Genomic DNA, 17,789 nt, shown 5'->3' with positions numbered 1-17,789 from the left:
GGAAGTTTAAGATTACCAACACTGCATTTGAGTTGAATATTAGGTCACATTTATTTATTCAAATATTACAAAATTTACACAATTATTAACATTTTATGTACACAGAAACAACCGTCAAATACTCGTCAGCTGATTTGCTAAATTTGTCGGTACCCAAAGATGATCATATACACCACCGACTGGCAGCGCTTTTTGTTCGATCCATTTGTCATTTTCTTCGTCATATAACTCCACAACATTGCTTTCGCCGTCATTCTGACCACCAATGGCCCATAATTGATTATCAAGCGAAAAACTGCAAATACTTCTTCTGGCTACACTTAAAGAGCTAATCTGTAATTGATTAAGTTTTTTGAACACACGTTCTTTAAAATCTGCTCATATTTCTAAGATGTGTACTCACCTTGGTCCATACATCGTATACAGGATCATAACGTTCAACGGTGTCAAGATACTTAATATTCATACCACCCAAAACATATATGTAACCCTTATGCACAGCCGCCTAGAAAAGAATTTATCATCTAATCAATTTCTGTGTATTCTTTTCTTGTATACTCACACCACACCATTGACGAATTTCAGTCATATTCGCACATTGTTGCCACTCATTTGTTTGTGGGTCGTAACATTCCATAGAATTTAGATAGTTTTGAGAAGAACCTCCTATTACATAGATTTTTCCATTCAATGCGACTGCAGCTGCCCCTACACGGCGAGTCCGCATATTAGCTACTCTCTCCCATTCGTCAATAGAGGGGTTGTATCTAAAGACATACTTTTCAATCACAACCAATATATCTATTGCCAATGTGAGAGCAAAGAACTTACCGCTCAACTGACTTTAGCTTTTCATATCTATCAGAAACTCCACCAATGGCATATATTACATTATCTAACTGCGTCATACACAGACCTTCGCGCGAATCCAGTAGCCTTGGCATATCTGACCATTCCTTTGTTTCCAAATTATAGCAGTAAACTTCATCACTTCCGGCATCTGTACTGTCGTACCAACCGCCAACAAATATGAGAAGATTTCCCACAAACACCACTTTATAATCAATGGTTTCTTGTTCTTTGATCTCTGCAAATTTTTGCCATTCTTGAAGGGCTTTATTGAAGCTTAAAATTGAACCAACTTTCTAAGATGATGGAATTATAAAAAGAATATTACCAAATTAAAATAAACTTTTGCAGAGTAGTTTTATGACACAACAAATGAAAATATTTCTGAATTAGGCGTTTCATGAAAAAAACAGAGTCTCAGTTTGCTGAATAAAAAAAGTAGCTCGTGTTTAAGCTCCACAATAAAGGAAATAATGTTTTCCCTGAGTGTGCAGCTCGGAATAAACTATGTTAAACTTATCTCAGACTGTTTTCTTTCAACAACATACAACAAAATAATTTCAATATAAATATTCTATCATAACCTCAAAAACCACTATAAATCGCTTTTCGTTTTCTTAGCGCAACATGAATTGTGTAAACGGTCTTTAACTGAAACTTACATATATTCTAGTTGGGACAGCCAATAGTGTTTTTTGCTCTTCATTCTCCATCGTTTACGGGATTTTTTAGTGCGACTGAAATTTAATAAAAAGCTTTGAAATTTTACTCATTCAATTGTCGAAAACGATATCACAATAAATCTTAGGCGTTCTCGGTTTTGTTGGCAATTATTGGGAATCACTTTCATAGATATTAGTAGGGTAGTATATATTGGCATAACCTACTTCGTATTTCATATACCTCCTCCCTCGCATTATTATTGTTATTATTATCATTGTATAGTCTTATCAATTTCACTATGCTGAATTTAAATGGCTTTTTTGACACATTGAAATACACGAAATAAGTTACTCGATTAACATCTACATATTTAGTCTAAATCTATGTCGATAAAAATATAAAGTTCTTACTACTAAATTAACTAACTATTGTATTCAAATAATGTTTGATACTATAAAACTCGATGTGCTATGACTAACCCCTTCCAGTTTACTCACTTCAATCAGATATTGAAAACAAAAACGTCACACTTCTATGAATCAACCGATTTCGTTTACTACTCGCGAGATACTGAAGTGAAACCAAATGTATTTCCAAAATATGGCTGAGGTAAAGCACTCGCCGTATCATTTCCATTTGCTCAACGTTTAGCGACTGGCTGCCGGTTATAAACAAGTTGGAGCTAACCAATTGTAATTTAAAGAGAGCAAATGAATTATTAAGAGACTCTTAAGACTCTTTCATTGTTTAATGGGTAACTCTGACTTTGTATATTTAATATTATAATAATATAGGTACACAAATACTAATTAACGGTATATATAAAGGTCGTGTAGCGAGGCCAATTTTTGCAACAACGAATTTTCGGTTTTATGACCCACCAATACTTTCTGAGTGATTGATAATTATGCATTCTATAAAATTAAAATTAGCTTAAGGATAAGTATATAAGTCTTCAGAAGTAAGCGAATACACTCAAGGTATTGGAAACGGTCTCGAATGTTTAGCATTGCATACTAAGTATCCACCACTATAAAATAAAGCGCTTCTTCTAGTTCTTTTTTTTGCCCAAAATTTAACAAAACACAGTTTAGAGTTTTTATGTATTTTATATATTATCTTATATTAAAATATTATGAAAAAAATCAGTTTTACAAGTATTGTAAGTTTACACAATTATTAACATTTTATGAACACATATCCGTGAGCTGATTTGCTAAATTTGTCGGTACCCAAAGATGTTCATACACACCACCGACTGGCAGCGCTTTTTGTTCGAGCCATTTGTCATTTTCTTCATCATATAACTCCACAACATTGCTTTCGTCGTCATTCTGACCTCCAACGGACCACAATGTATTATCAAGCGAAAAAGTACAAATATTCTTTCTGCCAACGCTTAAAGAGCTAATCTGTAATTGATTCAGTTTCATAAACACACGTTCTTTAAAATCTGCTCATATTTCAAAGATGTGTACTAACCTTAGTCCATACATCGCTTACGGGATCATAACGCTCAACGGTGTCAAGATATTCGACATTCATACCACCCAAAACATATATATAACCCTTATGCACAGTCGCCTAGAAAAGAATTTATCATCTAACCATTTATGTGTTATATTTCCTTGTATACTCACACTAAGCCATTTACGAGTTTCGGCCATATCTGCGCATTGTTGCCACTCATTTGTTTTTGGATCGTAACATTCCATCGAATTTAGGTAGTCTTCAAAAGAACCTCCTATTACATAGATTTCTCCATTCAATGCGACTGCAGCTGCCCCTACGCGGGGAGTCTGCATATTAGCGACTGGCTCCCATTTGCCAATAGACGGATTGTATCTAAAGACATAATTTTTAATCACAACTAAATAAAGTCAATGTGACAGCAAGAACTTACCGCTCAACCGACTTTAGAATTTCATAACTTTGAGAAACTCCACCAATGGCATATATTACATCATCTAACTGCGCCACACAGAGACCTTCACGTGAATCCAGTAGCCTTGGCATATCCGACCATTCCTTAGTTTCCAAATTGTAGCAGTATACTTCATCGCTTCCGCCATCTGTACTTTCGTACCAACCACCAACAAATATAAGAAGGTTTCCCACAAATACCACTTTATACTCAGTAGTTTCTCGTTCTTTGATCTCAGCAAATTTTTGCCATTCTTGAAGAGCTTTATTGAAGCTTAAAATTGAACCAACTTCCTAACAATGCAATTGTAAAAAATATATTATCCGAAATGGAAATACAACTTTCTAAAGTAGTTTGATGACATAATAGAGAAACATATTCCTGAATTACATGTTTCATGAAAAAATAGAGACTCCGACAACAAAAAAAATTTAAAATATAACATAAAAAACCACTCTGAATCCCTCTTCTTGTCTTTAACTGAAACTTACATATATTCTAGCTGGGACAGCCAATAGTGTTTTTTGTTCTTCATTCTCCATCGTCTCGGGGATTTTTTAATGCAACTAAAATGAAAAAAAAATTTTACAATTGTTATACTACATATGTATATATATTATTTCTGTTAATCACAACAGTTCGTTTGTTGATACGAAATTATAATCTTATTTTACCAAATTTCATTGGAAGCATGATTCAAAGCATATATTTTAAGTTCATCGGTGGTATTATAGTTCGATTGAATAAAAAATTCTAATGTTACTTTCCTACTACTAAATTTACTAGCAATTATATTAAAAAACATGTTATTATTATCTAACCCCTACTAGTTTACTCACTTCAAACAGATATTGAAAACAAAAACGTCACACTTCTATGAATCAACTGATTTCGTTTACTACTCGCGAGATACTGAAGTGAACCCAAATGTATTTCCAAAATATTGCAGAGATAGTGACACTCACCGTATCAATTCCATTTGCTAAACGTTTACCGATTGGTTGCCGGCTATAAACAAATTGGAGCTAATAAACTTTAATTTAAAGAGAGAAAATCAATTTTAAATAGAAAACACTCTTAAGACTGTTCTTCATATTTTAAAGGACAACTGTGACTTTACCTCATTAAAATTGATATGTGTGCACTGTTATTTATCTCAATTTGTATTCAACCTTTGCATGTTTTCTTCATGTTCGATATTTTTTGTTAGTTGTTAGTAAGTAGTATTTAAAGTTTAGACGATTTGTCTTAGAATTGGCCAACTTTTACAGTACCGAAACTTTTATCTTCGCCCGTTCCTCCTCAATGGCTTGTTTTAGCTGTCACACTGCCTTGTTCAGCTAAAAAATGTTGCAGAAAGTATGTCCCATAAATCCTCGATTGAATTCAGATGAGGACTTAATGACGGACACCGAAGTTAGGGAATATTACGCGACTCAAAAAATGCTTTGGTATACCCTGAGGTGTGAATAAACGCATTATCCTGCTGAAACACCCTGTTGTTGCCATATTCCTTAGCAGACGTGATAAGTTCACTGTCCAGCAATTCTATATATATTTTGCTTTCATACGACTCGGGACAAGGCAAATGGGAAACTTCTCTTTGGCGCTAAGAGCAGCCCACATCATTAGAGATCTACTGCCATGTTTGCGCTTATAGGAAGTATTGCAAGGGTGCCATACTAGAGGGATTTATGTAGTACTTACGATCTATCTTAATTTAATATTTTCTCATCACTAAATTTCAAATTATGAAACTCTACTTTTTAGAATTTGTATTTTTCGAAAAAGGGTGCATACGTTTTTATGGCGATCTTATAGCGCGATTTAGACACTTTGGAATCATATTTAAGATTTAAGTCTCCTTTCAAAATGTGTTGTACACGTTGTCTTTTAACTCCAAAATTCAACAAAACACAGTTCAGAGTTTTGATGTATTTTATATATTAAATTATATTCAGTTTTATAATTATAAAAAAATTTAAACTAATATTAACATTTTATGAACACAGAAACAACCGTCAAATATCCGTGAGCTGATTTGCTAAATTTGTCCGTACCCAAAGATGTTCATATACACCACCGAATGGCAGCGCTTTTTGTTCGATCCATTTGTCATTTTCTTCGTCATATAACTCCACAACATTGCTTTCGCCATTATTCTGACCTCCAACAGCCCACAATCGATTATCAAGCGAAAAGGTACAAATATTCTTTCTGGCAACGCTTAATGGGCAAATCTGTAAATAATTTAATTTTACTAACATATGCTCGTTGTTAATATGCCAATGAATTGCCTCACCTTGGCCCATCTATCGTATACGGGATCATAACGTTCAACGGTGTCAAGATACTTAATATTCATACCACCCAAAACATATATGTAACCCTTATGTGCAGTCGCCTAGAATTTTTTTTTATGATCTAACCATTCTAAATTTTATTATTTTCTTGTATACTCACACTAAGCCATGTACGAGTTTCAGCCATATCCGCACATCGTCGCCACCTATTTATTTGTGGATCGTAACATTCCATAGAATTTTGGTACGACTTAAAAGAGCCTCCTATTACATAGATTTTACCATGCAAGGCAACTGCAGTTGCCCCAACACGGGGAGTCCGCATAGGAGGCACATCCTCCCATTTGCCAATAGAGGGGTCGTATCTAAAGAAGTACCTTTCATTTAGAATCAATACATTGTCAATGTGGCAGTAAACAACTTACCGCTCAACCGACTTTAGCTTTTCATATCTTTGCGAAACTCCACCAATGGCATATATTACATCATCTAACTGCGCAACACAGAGACCTTCGCGCGTGTCCAGTAGCCTTGCCATGTTGGACCATTCCTTTGTTTCCAAATTGTAGCTATATACCACGTCGCTTCCACCATCGAGACTGTCGTAGCAGCCAGCAATAAATATGAGACTGTTTCCCAAAACCGCCACTTTATAAGCAAAGGTTTCTCGTTCTTTGATTTCCGCGCATTTCTGCCATTCTTGAAGAGTCCGATCGAACTTTAGAATGTAACCGACTTTCTAGAAAGATGCAATCAAAAAGAAAAACACACTTTTAATGAAAACATACGTTTTTTAAAACATTTTATAACACAATAAAGCACCCAATTATACAATACATAGGACGTAAGTTAGGTACTCGAACGTCAAAATCTTTGAATTCGAAAAATTATTCAGTTATAGGATTCATAATGAAGGAAGGCTTATTAAATATTATATTAAATTTAGGCTCATGCAAATATTTTTTTATAATTTATATTTTTTTGAGTTGACAATCATATATGGTAACTATTTCTCTAATGGTAAGAACTCAACATCGTTCTTAAGTATTTTTCAACACCTATAAGTAATTAGGTTGATAACCTATCAGCGATGAAATATTTTTAAATATACATACATATTTGATATGGTTTTACGCAAAGTGTATTCAACAAAGTGAACCAGGTATATGACATTTCATTTTTTTTACCCGAATTTGACATGTTTGTTGCCATTGATTTAACCCATACATTTATTCAAAAATTCAAATTTTGAAATTCAAAAATAAACAAATTTCAAACCAAAAAAAATATTTTTTAAATGAATAAAAGAAAATGCCGAATACTTTCTGCTTAGGCAAAACAACTCATGGAAGCAATTTACTAAGGTTTTGTGCTCCAACTGACAAATTGCAAACAATTTTATCAATATATATTATATTGTTAAAGTTAAAAAAGACGGGTTAATGTAAACAAATACATGAATTGGTTACTATTTTATTGTCAAAAGCGGGTATGTCAAATACTTAGTTCACTTTGTTGAATACACTTTGGGTTAAATCAATGGCAACAAACATGTCACATTCGGGTAAAAAATTGTGATATGTCATATACCTGGTTCACTTTGTTGAATACACTTTGGTTATACGTAACATATGTATGTATATAGGTACAACGGTTCTTTAGATTTCTTTTAGAAACAAGAAAATTGATAATCGGTCATGAATCATGAACTTGAACTTACAAAAATTCGAGTGGGCACAGCTATTAGTGTTTTCTGCTCTTCATTCGTCATTGCACTCTGAATTGGTTTATGGCGTCTAAAAATGTAAATAAATAATAAGTTTCCGCTCATGTTTATCCATTGCCAATAAATTCTTCAGTTTGTCTACTTGACTCTTAAAATTTAGTTAGTAACGACCTTAATCATATTCTGAGTCGTTCTCAGTCCTTAATCATATGGACTACTTTCTTGTCAGAATGTAATTCCTAATTCTAATTCTCATTAACATAACCAACTTCGAATTTCGTTATTTCCCTACTTAATTTGATTGTCATTTCATATCCTTATCAATTTGAGTTGAGTATAGAAGCTCTTTATGTCACCTTGAAATTACTAAAAGTCTGGTTCAAAACAACCACTTTTATTTTGCGCATTATGTTTACTAGATTCATATTGATGAAAAATCTAAAGAGAAATAGAAACCTAGAGAGAAGACGATACATTTCTAACAGCACTATTACTTGTACAACCAGCCGACCATTTCACTTTTTAGGCTTTCTATTTTTCTGATGAGATCATCCAAGAGCCCCAAATATACAGAACAGAACACTCGCGTCATTTAAATACACTTGTAGTTGTATAGTTTGCATATAATAGCCTATGTAATTCAGATAGTATCACAGACGCCAGTCGTTTTTTGGTTTGCCGCAAGAGAATTTTGCCGCCAAATTGTATTGGTTCATGATTTCATGAGTATTTACTATAGCAATGACTAAAAGCGGCAAACACATCTAATAATACACATGAATGTATGTTGTGCGTATACTATTATCATCGATTAAATTAATACAAATGTTTTAATGTTACTGTTATATTATTATTAAATTTATGTTTGTTATGAAATTCATTATGCTATGACTAATCCTTAGTTGTTTACTCACTTCAAACAGATATTGAAAACAAAAACGTCACACTACTATAAACCAACTGATTTATTTTGCTACTAGCGAGGCACTGAAGTGAACCCAAATGTTTATAGTTATTTCATTAATATTGTTGAGCATAACGTCGCTCTCTGTTTTGACGGCTGGAGGTAATCACTTCAAGAGAGCAAATGCGTACTTAAGAGGAAAAACTTTTAAGAGCGGCATTTATTGTTTTTAATGAACTCTTGTTAATACGACTAAATAACTGTAATCATAACGGTCGCCTAGCTAAGTTAACTTACTGGCTTAATGTAGAAACTATATCTCTTGCTGTATCCTTTCAATGACAATGGTGGATCAATTTTATTCTAATTTAAGTATTAAGTATGTTCATACTTTCGGTACTATTTACACGATTAAATTCGGGAAAGGCATCGAATACATAAAGTATTTAGCCAATGATGTTCCACCAGTACCAAGGATTTGGAAGAAATCAAATACAGATAATCTTGGGATTTGTAAATTGCATTTACAGTTTTTTTGGACAAAATATTACAGTTGAAATACATATATTAACTAAACTTAACGATGGTGTAGTAAATTATCACTCAGCTAATTTTAGTCTTGAAATATTCGTGGAAGGCCAGAAAAAGATTAGAAAGTGAGTAAAAATGGAAAAATTGCGAGGAAGATATCAATAAGAGAATTTTATTCGAGTTGACAAGAAAAATATAAAAAGAGAAAACAAAAAAATAATATTTTGAAGGTTGTCATTGTTACTTTGTTAAAATATTTTTGTTATTGTTCAATTGTATAAGGTTGTGTCGATAGCCCAAAACAATTTGTAAAAAATAAGGAAAGGCTAAGTTCACTTCCAACCGAACATTTTACACTCTCGCAATTTATTGATGTAATTTTATTAAGATAACATAAGAATAATAAATAATATGACCTATATATTCGGCATAAAGTCCCATAGAAAATCATAACATATAGTATATAAGGGCTGATGTGATTCCAGAACCAATTTCACTCATTTTCACCTGTCTGCAGTCTGTATCATGAAAATAGTTGAAAGTGAATAATAACCACTCCCACCTCCCATACAAAGATTATGTTGAAAATTACTAAAAGTGCGTTAACTCACTAACGAAAAACATCACAAACACCAAACTTTACAGAAGAAATGGCCGAAGGAAGCTGCACTCAGCCTTCTTTAAAAAATGGAAAATGGGCGTTGCGTCGCCCACTTATAGGTCAAAAAATGGAAGTCGTTTTCCCAGACAACGATTTAAACGCCGATTTCAGTAAATTGTGAGGCAATATTCAAATATTTTTAATTGTAGAACGTTGTGCATGTATGCCTTTGAAATTGGTATGAATTTCTCCCAAAAATAATTCGATTTTTTTAATTAAATATTAACCACATTCGCACAGGACATGTCGCACGGGACAATTTTTTCCATCATAATATTTATATTGATTTTGTTTTATAATATTTAACAACGAGGCCAGTAAAACCATTTAAAAAGTAGTAAATGTATTTATTTTTAAATAACATTAAATGAGAAATACAACAAAAATGTTTAATAGTATGAAATGAAAATATTATTATGAATATGAAGCAACTTTTACTTCTTGACCATCGCAACAAAAGAAATACAGCTGGGGAATACCTTGTAATGCTGATAATGTTTAATATTTTGTCTGTGGTGACACTCTGATAACACAGACGAAAAATGGGCGAAATCGGTTCACATTCCTTCACTTTAATAATATATACATTAGAACTAATTAAGATAGCGTAATAAAACTTTGCATAAATATTGTATTTGAGCTGTGGCATCACTTGTGGAAAAATTGTCGAAATCGAAATCGGACTATAACTTTTCAATGTCCCGGATATCGAACATGAAGAACTGAGTACCTAAGTGTAACAACTATTTTGCTAAGCAAACATATTTGCCACCCTGTATATGCAATCCAAAAAGTCATACAAGTATTGATAAGCATACATATATAGAGCTAATTCGACTTCAAACATATATTTGTGTGCTTATATATTGCCAAAAAATATATTTATTCACATACATATGTACATGCATATGATATTCGTTAACAGGTTAGATTGTAGCTGACACACGGGGATAACCAAGAAGGTAAAAACCACCATACATATACATATACATATACCTATATATATATACTGTATAAATATGGATCATCATCTATACTACTATTATAAAGAGGAAAGATTTGTAGGTATGTTTGTAAGGAATAAACTCAAAAACTACTGTGCCGATTTCAAAAATTCTTTCACCATTGGAAAGCTACATTTACCCCGAGTAACATAGGCTATATTTATTGCTAGAATCTCAACTTTCTTCAAATAGTTCCCAGGTGAGGGTATCAAAAAGACTCAATGATGGAGAATCTTAATCCGAATCGTCTTGAAAGACATTCCCTTCGCATCGCAATCGCATGCCAGAGAGTCGAGTAACGAGCACTCACAGGTTTCAGCAAGCAAAATTCCAAAACCTCCCAAGTACGCGCTTGAGAGTCGAGTACGGAGGGAAAAGTTCGCACTAGGACGTCGAACTCTGAACGTTCCCAACGCCTTCATAATCAGAGAGAAAGACAACGGACACCAAAGACTAGAGGTCTCTCCTTCGCAGTTCGGCGCCAGTTGGAGATCCCAAGTGTAACCAGGTCGCTCTCCACCTGGTCCCTCCAACGGAGTGGAGGCCTTCCCCTTCCTCGGCTTCCTCCGGCGGGTACTGCATCGAACACTTTCAGGGCTGGAGTGTTTTCGTCCATTCGGACAACATGACCTAGCCAGCGTAGCCGCTGTCTTTTTATTCGCTGAACTATGTCAATGTCGTCGTATAACTCGTACAGCTCATCGTTCCATCATCTGCGGTATTCGCCGTTGCCAATGTTCTGAGGACCATAAATCTTGCGCAAAATTTTCCTCTCGAAAACTCTTAGTGTCGTCTCATCTGATGTTGACATCGTCCAAGCTTCTGCACCGTAAAGCAGGACGGGAATGATAAGCGACTTGTAGAGCTTGATTTTGGTTCGTCGAGAGAGGACTTTACTGTTCAATTGCCTACTCAGTCCAAAGTAGCACCTGTTGGCAAGAGTTATTCTGCGCTGGATTTCGAGGCTGACATTGTTCGTGTTGTTGATGCTGGTTCCCAGGTATACGAAATTCTCTACGACCTCGAAGTTATGACTGTCAACAGTGACGTGGGAGCCAAGACGCGAATGCGCCGACTGTTTGTTTGATGACAGGAGATATTTCGTCTTGTCCTCATTCACCTCCAGACCCATTCGCTTCGCCTCCTTATCCATGCGGGAAAAAGCAGAACAAACGGCGCGGTTGTTGCTTCCGATGATATCAATATCATCGGCATACGCCAGGAGCTGTACACTCTTGTAGAAGATTGTACCTTCTCGGTTTAGCTCTGCAGCTCTTATAATTTTTTCCAGCATCAGGTTAAAGAAGTCGCACGATAGTGAGTCACCTTGTCTGAAACCTCGTTTGGTATCGAACGGCTCGGAGAGGTCCTTCCCAATCATGACGGAGCTTTTGGTATTGCTCAACATCAATTTACACAGCCGTATTAGTTTTGCGAGGATACCAAATTCAAACATCGCGGCGTAAAGGCAACTCCTTTTCGTGCTGTCGAAAGCAGCTTTAAAATCGAGAAAAAGGTGGTGTGTGTCGATCCTCTTTTCACGGGTCTTCTCCAAAATTTGGCGCATGGTGAATATCTGGTCTGTTGTTGATTTTCCAGGTCTAAAGCCACACTGATAAGGTCCAATCAGTTTGTTGACGGTGGGCTTTAGTCTTTCACACAATACGCTCGATAGAACCTTGTATGCGATATTTAGGAGGCTGATCCCACGGTAATTGGCGCAGATTGTGGGATCTCCCTTTTTATGGATTGGGCAGAGCACACTGAGATTCCAATCGTCAGGCATGCTTTCTTCCGACCATATTCTGCAAAGAAGCTGATGCATGCACCTTATCAGTTCTTCGCCGCCGTATTTGAATAGTTCTGCCGGTAATCTATCGGCCCCCGCTGCTTTGTTGTTCTTCAAGCTGGTAATTGCTATTCGAATTTCTTCATGGTCGGGTAATGGAACATCTGTTCCATCGTCAACGATTGGGGGATCGGGTTCGCCATCTCCTGGTGTTGTACTCTCACTGCCATTCAGCAGGTCGGAGAAGTGTTCCCTCCATAATCCCAGTATGCCCTGGACATCGGTTACCAGATTACCACCTTGGTCTCTACATGAGGATGCTCCGGTCTTGAAACCTTCGTTAAGTCGCTTCATTTTTTCATAAAATTTTCGAGCATTCCCTCTGTCTGCCAGCTTCTCAAGCTCTTCGTACTCACGCATTTCGGCCTCTTTCTTTTTTTGTCTGCAGATGCGTCTTGCTTCCCTCTTCAGCTCTCGGTATCTATCCCATCGTTTGCAACGTTGCAGTCTGTTTTCTCTCCGCTGCGAGACGGCACTCCTCATCGTACCAGCTTGTTTTTTGTCGTTGCCGAAAACCAATTGTTTCGGCTGCAGCGGTACGCAGTGAGTTTGAGATGCCGTTCCACAGTTCCCTTATACCGAGATGCTGATGAGTGCTCTCAGAGAGCAGGAGTGCAAGTCGAATAGAGTATTTCGTGGCTGTCTGTTGCGATTGCAGCTTTTCGACGTCGAACCTTCCTTGTGTTTGTTGACGGGCATTCTTTGCTGCACAGAGGCGGGTGCGTATCTTCGCTGCGACCAGATAATGGTCCGAGTCTATATTTGGTCCTCGGAGCGTACGCACGTCTAAAACACAGGAGACATGTCTTCCGTCTATCATAACGTGATCGATTTGGTTCCGCGTGTTTCGATCAGGAGACAGCCAAGTAGCTTGATGTATTTTCTTATGCTGGAATCTGGTACTACAGACGACCATATTTCGGGCCCTAGCGAAGTCGATCAGCCTCAGGCCGTTTGGCGATGTTTCGTCATGGAGGCTGAATTTTCCGACTGTTGTGCCAAAGACACCTTCTTTACCCACCCTGGCGTTAAAATCGCCAAGCACGACTTTTACATCGTGGCGGGGGCAGCGCTCATAGGTTCTAGGCGCTCATTGAAAGCATCTTTGGTCACATCGTCCTTCTCTTCCGTTGGGGCGTGGGCGCAAATCAGCGAAATGTTGAAGAACCTCGATGCGGATTGTGGCTAGACGTTCATCCACCGGGGTGAATGCCAGGACTCTGCGACGGAGTCTCTCTCCCACCACAAATCCAACACCAAATTTGAGCTCCTTTATATGGCCGCTGTAGTAGATGTCACAAGGACCCACCTTCTTCCGTCCTTGTCCCGTCCATCGCACTTCTTGGATGGCGGTGATGTCAGCCTTGAGTCGTATGAGGACATCAACCAGCTGGGCAGAGGCACCTTCCCAATTAAGGGTCCGGACATTCCAGGTGCATGCCCTTATATCATTATCCTTAAAACGTTTGCAGGGGTCGTCATCAAAAGGGGGGTGTCTCATCCGAGGCTTTCGTAGATTTTTCATTGGTACTTCGTTTTTATGTGGTGGGTCCCAAGCCCTACGCACAACCGCATAAGCGGGCTTCGCCTTCTCACTTTAGCTCGCCTTCAAACGGATGTCTGTTGGCTACCCAGAGGATACTTGGTCTAAAACCGGAAGTCGTGAGCTGCTTGAACCACGTGGAGAAGAATCGTTTCTGACCACTCCCAAGTGAATGACAATCAAAAACTTTCCTCACTTGCGTGAACTTCTACACATGATCCCATCCTCCTATATACAGTTTTATTATTTTAAAGTTTTACAAAGAAACACTTGCGATAATAAAACTAATTATTCAGTAATATTTATTATCGAATTGAAGATAATAAGAGCGGCATGATGCATCGGAATGTGTGTTTATTTTTGACTATTTAAGTGCTCCTGCCGTACTTATAGATAACGCAGAAGAGAATATGAGTATATATTTGACGTTATTTAAATACAAATTCCTCTCAACCAGACTTTGAACTATTCTGTTAACTTAATCTAGGTAAAAAAGAAATCAGTTTAATCAGAAATCAGTTTTTTTTTTGGAACATACAATACATATGTACATATGTATGTATATAATATGTAAATATATTATATTCAATTGCGTATTATAATTATAAATTTACCAACGATAGAGCTTTTAGTCTAAATAATCTCCCTTCGACTGACCGTCTGAAAGGCCTTGAAGATATTTTTTGCTCTTGGCCTTTCTCGCAGTTCTTTGTACTAGTTCCCCTTTCGGCAACCCAATTAATAGAATTGTTGAATAGAAGTTAAACAGAGAACGAAATACAAATAGTTGAACTATCCTCCCTGAAACCTGATATAAGTAATTGTTTCCTCGATAATGTATACAAATATCCATATATATTTGAGAAAACTGTTTTACCGAAAACAAGTTAACTTTGCCACAAACGAGAGAATACTATCTGCATATATACTATATGTAATACATTAAATGCGAGTGCTGGATTTTGACTTCCAATTCATATCTGTCAATCGTAATAGAAAGCATAAATACATATGTTTCTCTGTTATCACTCCTTTTCTTTATTATTTCTTCCCCCAACCTGCAAGTAAAACCATGCATAAAGTACCAAAAATGAAGCCAGCAGCTGGTATACAAGCCAGCATTCTATATGTTGAATCAGTGAGATCACTTCCCGGTCTCTTCGAGACCCAACCTTTACTACGCTCAACCGCACGTTTCCATTTGCCATATCGTTGCATGCGATCATTTTCGGTATTTGTTGGTAAAAATAGATCCCGTTTTAAATCATCTTCATAAGACCTATTTAGATCCAAAGTAAACAAATCGATACCGTCCGCCTGGGCTGCGCATAGAGCTGCACCTAAAGAAATTGTATCCAGATCAACGCGATACACTGCCAACCCTGAAGTGTCAGCCTGCAGTTGCATCAACATATTATTTTCAGAGAACGGTCCATCGACATAGACTTTGTTTATCTGACTACCACACGTCTCGTACATGCACTCAATGATGTCACGAGTTTGAAAGCAAATCGCTTCGAGTGCAGCACGTATTACGTGTTTCTTCGTTGAGAACTGCGTCAGACCGATGATTAGACCACGAGCAGATTGTTCCCAGTGCGGCGCATAGAGACCAGTAAAAGCGGGTACAAAGTAAACATCGCCAGTAGTATCCACAGCCTCGGCAATAGCGTGTGCCTCATCTTCATTACGTATGAAACGTAAGCGTGTCTCCAGCCATGTCAAACAAGCTCCTCCAACAGGAACCGAACCTTCTAGCGCATATATTGCCTTTTTCCGGGGCCCAAATTTGTATGCCACTGTTGTGATTAGACCACGATCTGTAATAACACAACGTTCGCCGGTATTGCAGAGCAAAAACAATCCATACCGATAACTATTTTTCGCTTGACCTGGCTTAACGCAGTACTGGCCAAGCAAACCCGCTTGATGATTGCCAATAATGCCAGTTATCGGCTTGCCAACCAATCCATTGCAACGATCATTTTTGATGCGGCCAAATATTTCAGATGAACTTCGTATGTCGGGTAACATTTTCCGATCCACATGAAATGTTCGCAATAATAGTGGATCCCATTGTAATGTTTGAATATTCATGAGAAAAGTGCGCGAAGCATTTGTCGCATCGGTCACATGCAGTTCACCTGAAAAAATTACATATCTAGTTCAATGAATATTAGAATGTATGTATATTTTTACCGTTAGTAAGGTTCCATACAATCCAACTATCAATTGTACCAAATTTACAATGTCCTTCCAAGCATGCGGTACGTACTTTAGGCACATAATTCTTCAACCAACGTATTTTCAGCGCCGAAAAGTATGGTGATATCGGTAAGCCCGATGTTAACTTAAAATGGTTGATATGTTGTGAATCTACCTCCGCTACAAGTCGATCCACCATCTGATCAGTGCGTATATCCTTCCACATAATTGCATTATAAAGCGGTTTACCCGTACGTGGATCCCACAAAATTGTGGTCTCACGTTGATTGGTAATGCCAACCGCTACAATGTTGTCGACCGAAGAGCCTTTCTTCGTCAGCAGCGTATTTACCTCATTACAACATGTATAAACTGCCGAAATAATATCCATTGGATCCTGTTCGAACCAGCCCGCTTGTGGCTGCAACACATTAATATTTTTTTGTACTCTTGCAATTTCTTTGAAATCGGGTGGCTGATGTACGGTAAAGGAAACATAGAGAGTATCACATTTAATGACACCAATTAAATTGTTGTGCTTTGCCATTTTCCCAGGTATTTTAATGGAAAAAACGAATATTTGTTCCGCAACAGTAAATGGAATTTGATCAATAAATATATGTAAACATTGACATGACATTCTTCATTTATTTATTTTTTCGAACTTACATCCGTATGCATTTGAGTAAATTAAAAATTGTAGTATCCAGTATTGGTTCTATCTACTCAAATATTATATTATAAATTAACAATAACTAATATAACAAGTAAGGAAGATTAGCCCAACCCTTCGGGTGTAACCGAACATTTTCTCTCTCTCTCTCGCAATTTATTTATTTAATTTTATTAAGAGATTTTTCAATGGTATAAAGTCCATTGAAAGTTATTAGGTATGTGGGAGATAGATGAAGTTATGACCAGATTTCACTAATTTTTGGTACGGAGACAGATTATTCGAAGAATAATATTCCCCACGAATTTCTTCAAAATATGTGAGAGACTTTGCTATATTTTCGGTAAAAAATTTATTAGAAGCACGGAGATCTTGTTCGATATATGAGGGCTGTGAAAACTTATGGTCCGATATTTAGAAGGGCGATTCCACAATATAAATGCAGTATTTGTGCAAAGTTCTGTAAACGATTCAGATCAATTTCAAAGTTCTGGTATATGGTAAGTAGGCGTGGTAGTGAACCAATTTTCTATACATAACATAGCAATGAGAAATAATGGCAGAAAAATATTATGAACCGAATTTCATTGAAATTGATCGAGTAGTTTCGAAGATATGATTTTTGTCTCATAAATGGGCGAAGCCACATCCACTTAAAATTGTGTATACCATTTTGAGTGCAGAAACATTTAGGGTTTCTGATGTTTTTCCTTACTGAACTCAAACATTTTTAGTAGTTTTCCACATAACTTTTGTATGGGAGATAGGCGTGGTTGTAATCCGATTTCCTCTATTTTTAGACTGTATAAGGAAATGGCTAATGAAGATAACCCTAGAGAGTTCTTTCCCCAAAAAAATTAAATAAATTCTAAAGTCCTAGTGCGACCCTCTGTGAAACATATTGCGAGAGTGTGATAAAAACTACGCAAATTTTTTCCGATAAAGTCCGAGTTA

At 36.7% G+C, this 17,789-nt stretch overlaps 4 protein-coding genes across 5 annotated transcripts; all 4 read right to left on the bottom strand.

Moving 5' to 3' along the window:
* Positions 1–26: 26 nt before the first annotated feature.
* LOC105214874 (kelch-like protein diablo) lies at positions 27–2,152 on the bottom strand. Its single transcript, XM_011188547.3, has 6 exons — positions 2,010–2,152; positions 1,512–1,586; positions 832–1,145; positions 563–767; positions 404–505; positions 27–333 (listed from the first exon to the last, which is right to left on the bottom strand). The coding sequence occupies exons 2-6, from the start codon at positions 1,560–1,562 to the stop codon at positions 115–117; spliced, it is 891 nt and encodes a 296-aa protein (XP_011186849.1). The 5' UTR covers positions 1,563–1,586; positions 2,010–2,152; the 3' UTR covers positions 27–114.
* A 495-nt stretch (positions 2,153–2,647) lies between these two features.
* Positions 2,648–4,363, bottom strand: LOC128919734 (kelch-like protein 5). The gene is made up of 6 exons (XM_011188546.3): positions 4,276–4,363; positions 3,928–4,002; positions 3,416–3,729; positions 3,153–3,357; positions 2,995–3,096; positions 2,648–2,924 (listed from the first exon to the last, which is right to left on the bottom strand). The coding sequence occupies exons 2-6, from the start codon at positions 3,976–3,978 to the stop codon at positions 2,700–2,702; spliced, it is 897 nt and encodes a 298-aa protein (XP_011186848.1). The 5' UTR covers positions 3,979–4,002; positions 4,276–4,363; the 3' UTR covers positions 2,648–2,699.
* A 992-nt stretch (positions 4,364–5,355) lies between these two features.
* LOC105214873 (kelch-like protein diablo) lies at positions 5,356–8,491 on the bottom strand. Of its 2 annotated transcripts, XM_011188545.3 has the most exons (6): positions 8,380–8,483; positions 7,460–7,535; positions 6,165–6,478; positions 5,900–6,104; positions 5,739–5,840; positions 5,356–5,676 (listed from the first exon to the last, which is right to left on the bottom strand). In XM_011188545.3, the coding sequence occupies exons 2-6, from the start codon at positions 7,508–7,510 to the stop codon at positions 5,458–5,460; spliced, it is 891 nt and encodes a 296-aa protein (XP_011186847.1). In that variant the 5' UTR covers positions 7,511–7,535; positions 8,380–8,483; the 3' UTR covers positions 5,356–5,457. The 2 variants fall into 2 exon arrangements, with proteins under 2 accessions (XP_011186847.1, XP_054085518.1); XM_054229543.1 differs by lacking the exon at positions 7,460–7,535 and having other exon boundaries at positions 5,357–5,676; positions 8,380–8,491.
* A 5,265-nt stretch (positions 8,492–13,756) lies between these two features.
* LOC105214932 (glycerol kinase-like) lies at positions 13,757–17,747 on the bottom strand. Its single transcript, XM_029042089.2, has 2 exons — positions 16,157–17,747; positions 13,757–16,101 (listed from the first exon to the last, which is right to left on the bottom strand). The coding sequence occupies exons 1-2, from the start codon at positions 16,800–16,802 to the stop codon at positions 14,999–15,001; spliced, it is 1,749 nt and encodes a 582-aa protein (XP_028897922.2). The 5' UTR covers positions 16,803–17,747; the 3' UTR covers positions 13,757–14,998.
* Positions 17,748–17,789: the final 42 nt, after the last annotated feature.

Source organism: Zeugodacus cucurbitae, chromosome 4, assembly GCF_028554725.1.
Source record: "Zeugodacus cucurbitae isolate PBARC_wt_2022May chromosome 4, idZeuCucr1.2, whole genome shotgun sequence".
Taxonomy (NCBI): domain Eukaryota; kingdom Metazoa; phylum Arthropoda; class Insecta; order Diptera; family Tephritidae; genus Zeugodacus; species Zeugodacus cucurbitae.
The sequence above is the reverse complement of the archived record's forward strand: the minus strand, read 5'-3'. Positions and strand labels throughout refer to the sequence as shown.

Coding starts and splice junctions, on each gene's coding strand:
- LOC105214874 (XM_011188547.3), bottom strand. CDS start 1,562: ATGGAGAATGAAGAGCAAAAAACACTATTGGCTGTCCCAACTAGAATA. Junction 1,146..1,511: donor CTGTCCCAACTAGAATATAT/GTAAGTTTCAGT, acceptor CCATCATCTTAG/AAAGTTGGTTCAATTTTAAG. Junction 506..562: donor AAATTCGTCAATGGTGTGGT/GTGAGTATACAA, acceptor ATTCTTTTCTAG/GCGGCTGTGCATAAGGGTTA.
- LOC128919734 (XM_011188546.3), bottom strand. CDS start 3,978: ATGGAGAATGAAGAACAAAAAACACTATTGGCTGTCCCAGCTAGAATA. Junction 3,730..3,927: donor CTGTCCCAGCTAGAATATAT/GTAAGTTTCAGT, acceptor TTGCATTGTTAG/GAAGTTGGTTCAATTTTAAG. Junction 3,358..3,415: donor ATTCTAAAGTCGGTTGAGCG/GTAAGTTCTTGC, acceptor TTATGTCTTTAG/ATACAATCCGTCTATTGGCA.
- LOC105214873 (XM_011188545.3), bottom strand. CDS start 7,510: ATGACGAATGAAGAGCAGAAAACACTAATAGCTGTGCCCACTCGAATT. Junction 6,479..7,459: donor CTGTGCCCACTCGAATTTTT/GTAAGTTCAAGT, acceptor GCATCTTTCTAG/AAAGTCGGTTACATTCTAAA. Junction 6,105..6,164: donor AAGCTAAAGTCGGTTGAGCG/GTAAGTTGTTTA, acceptor GTACTTCTTTAG/ATACGACCCCTCTATTGGCA.
- LOC105214932 (XM_029042089.2), bottom strand. CDS start 16,802: ATGTCATGTCAATGTTTACATATATTTATTGATCAAATTCCATTTACT. Junction 16,102..16,156: donor TGTATGGAACCTTACTAACG/GTAAAAATATAC, acceptor TAATTTTTTCAG/GTGAACTGCATGTGACCGAT.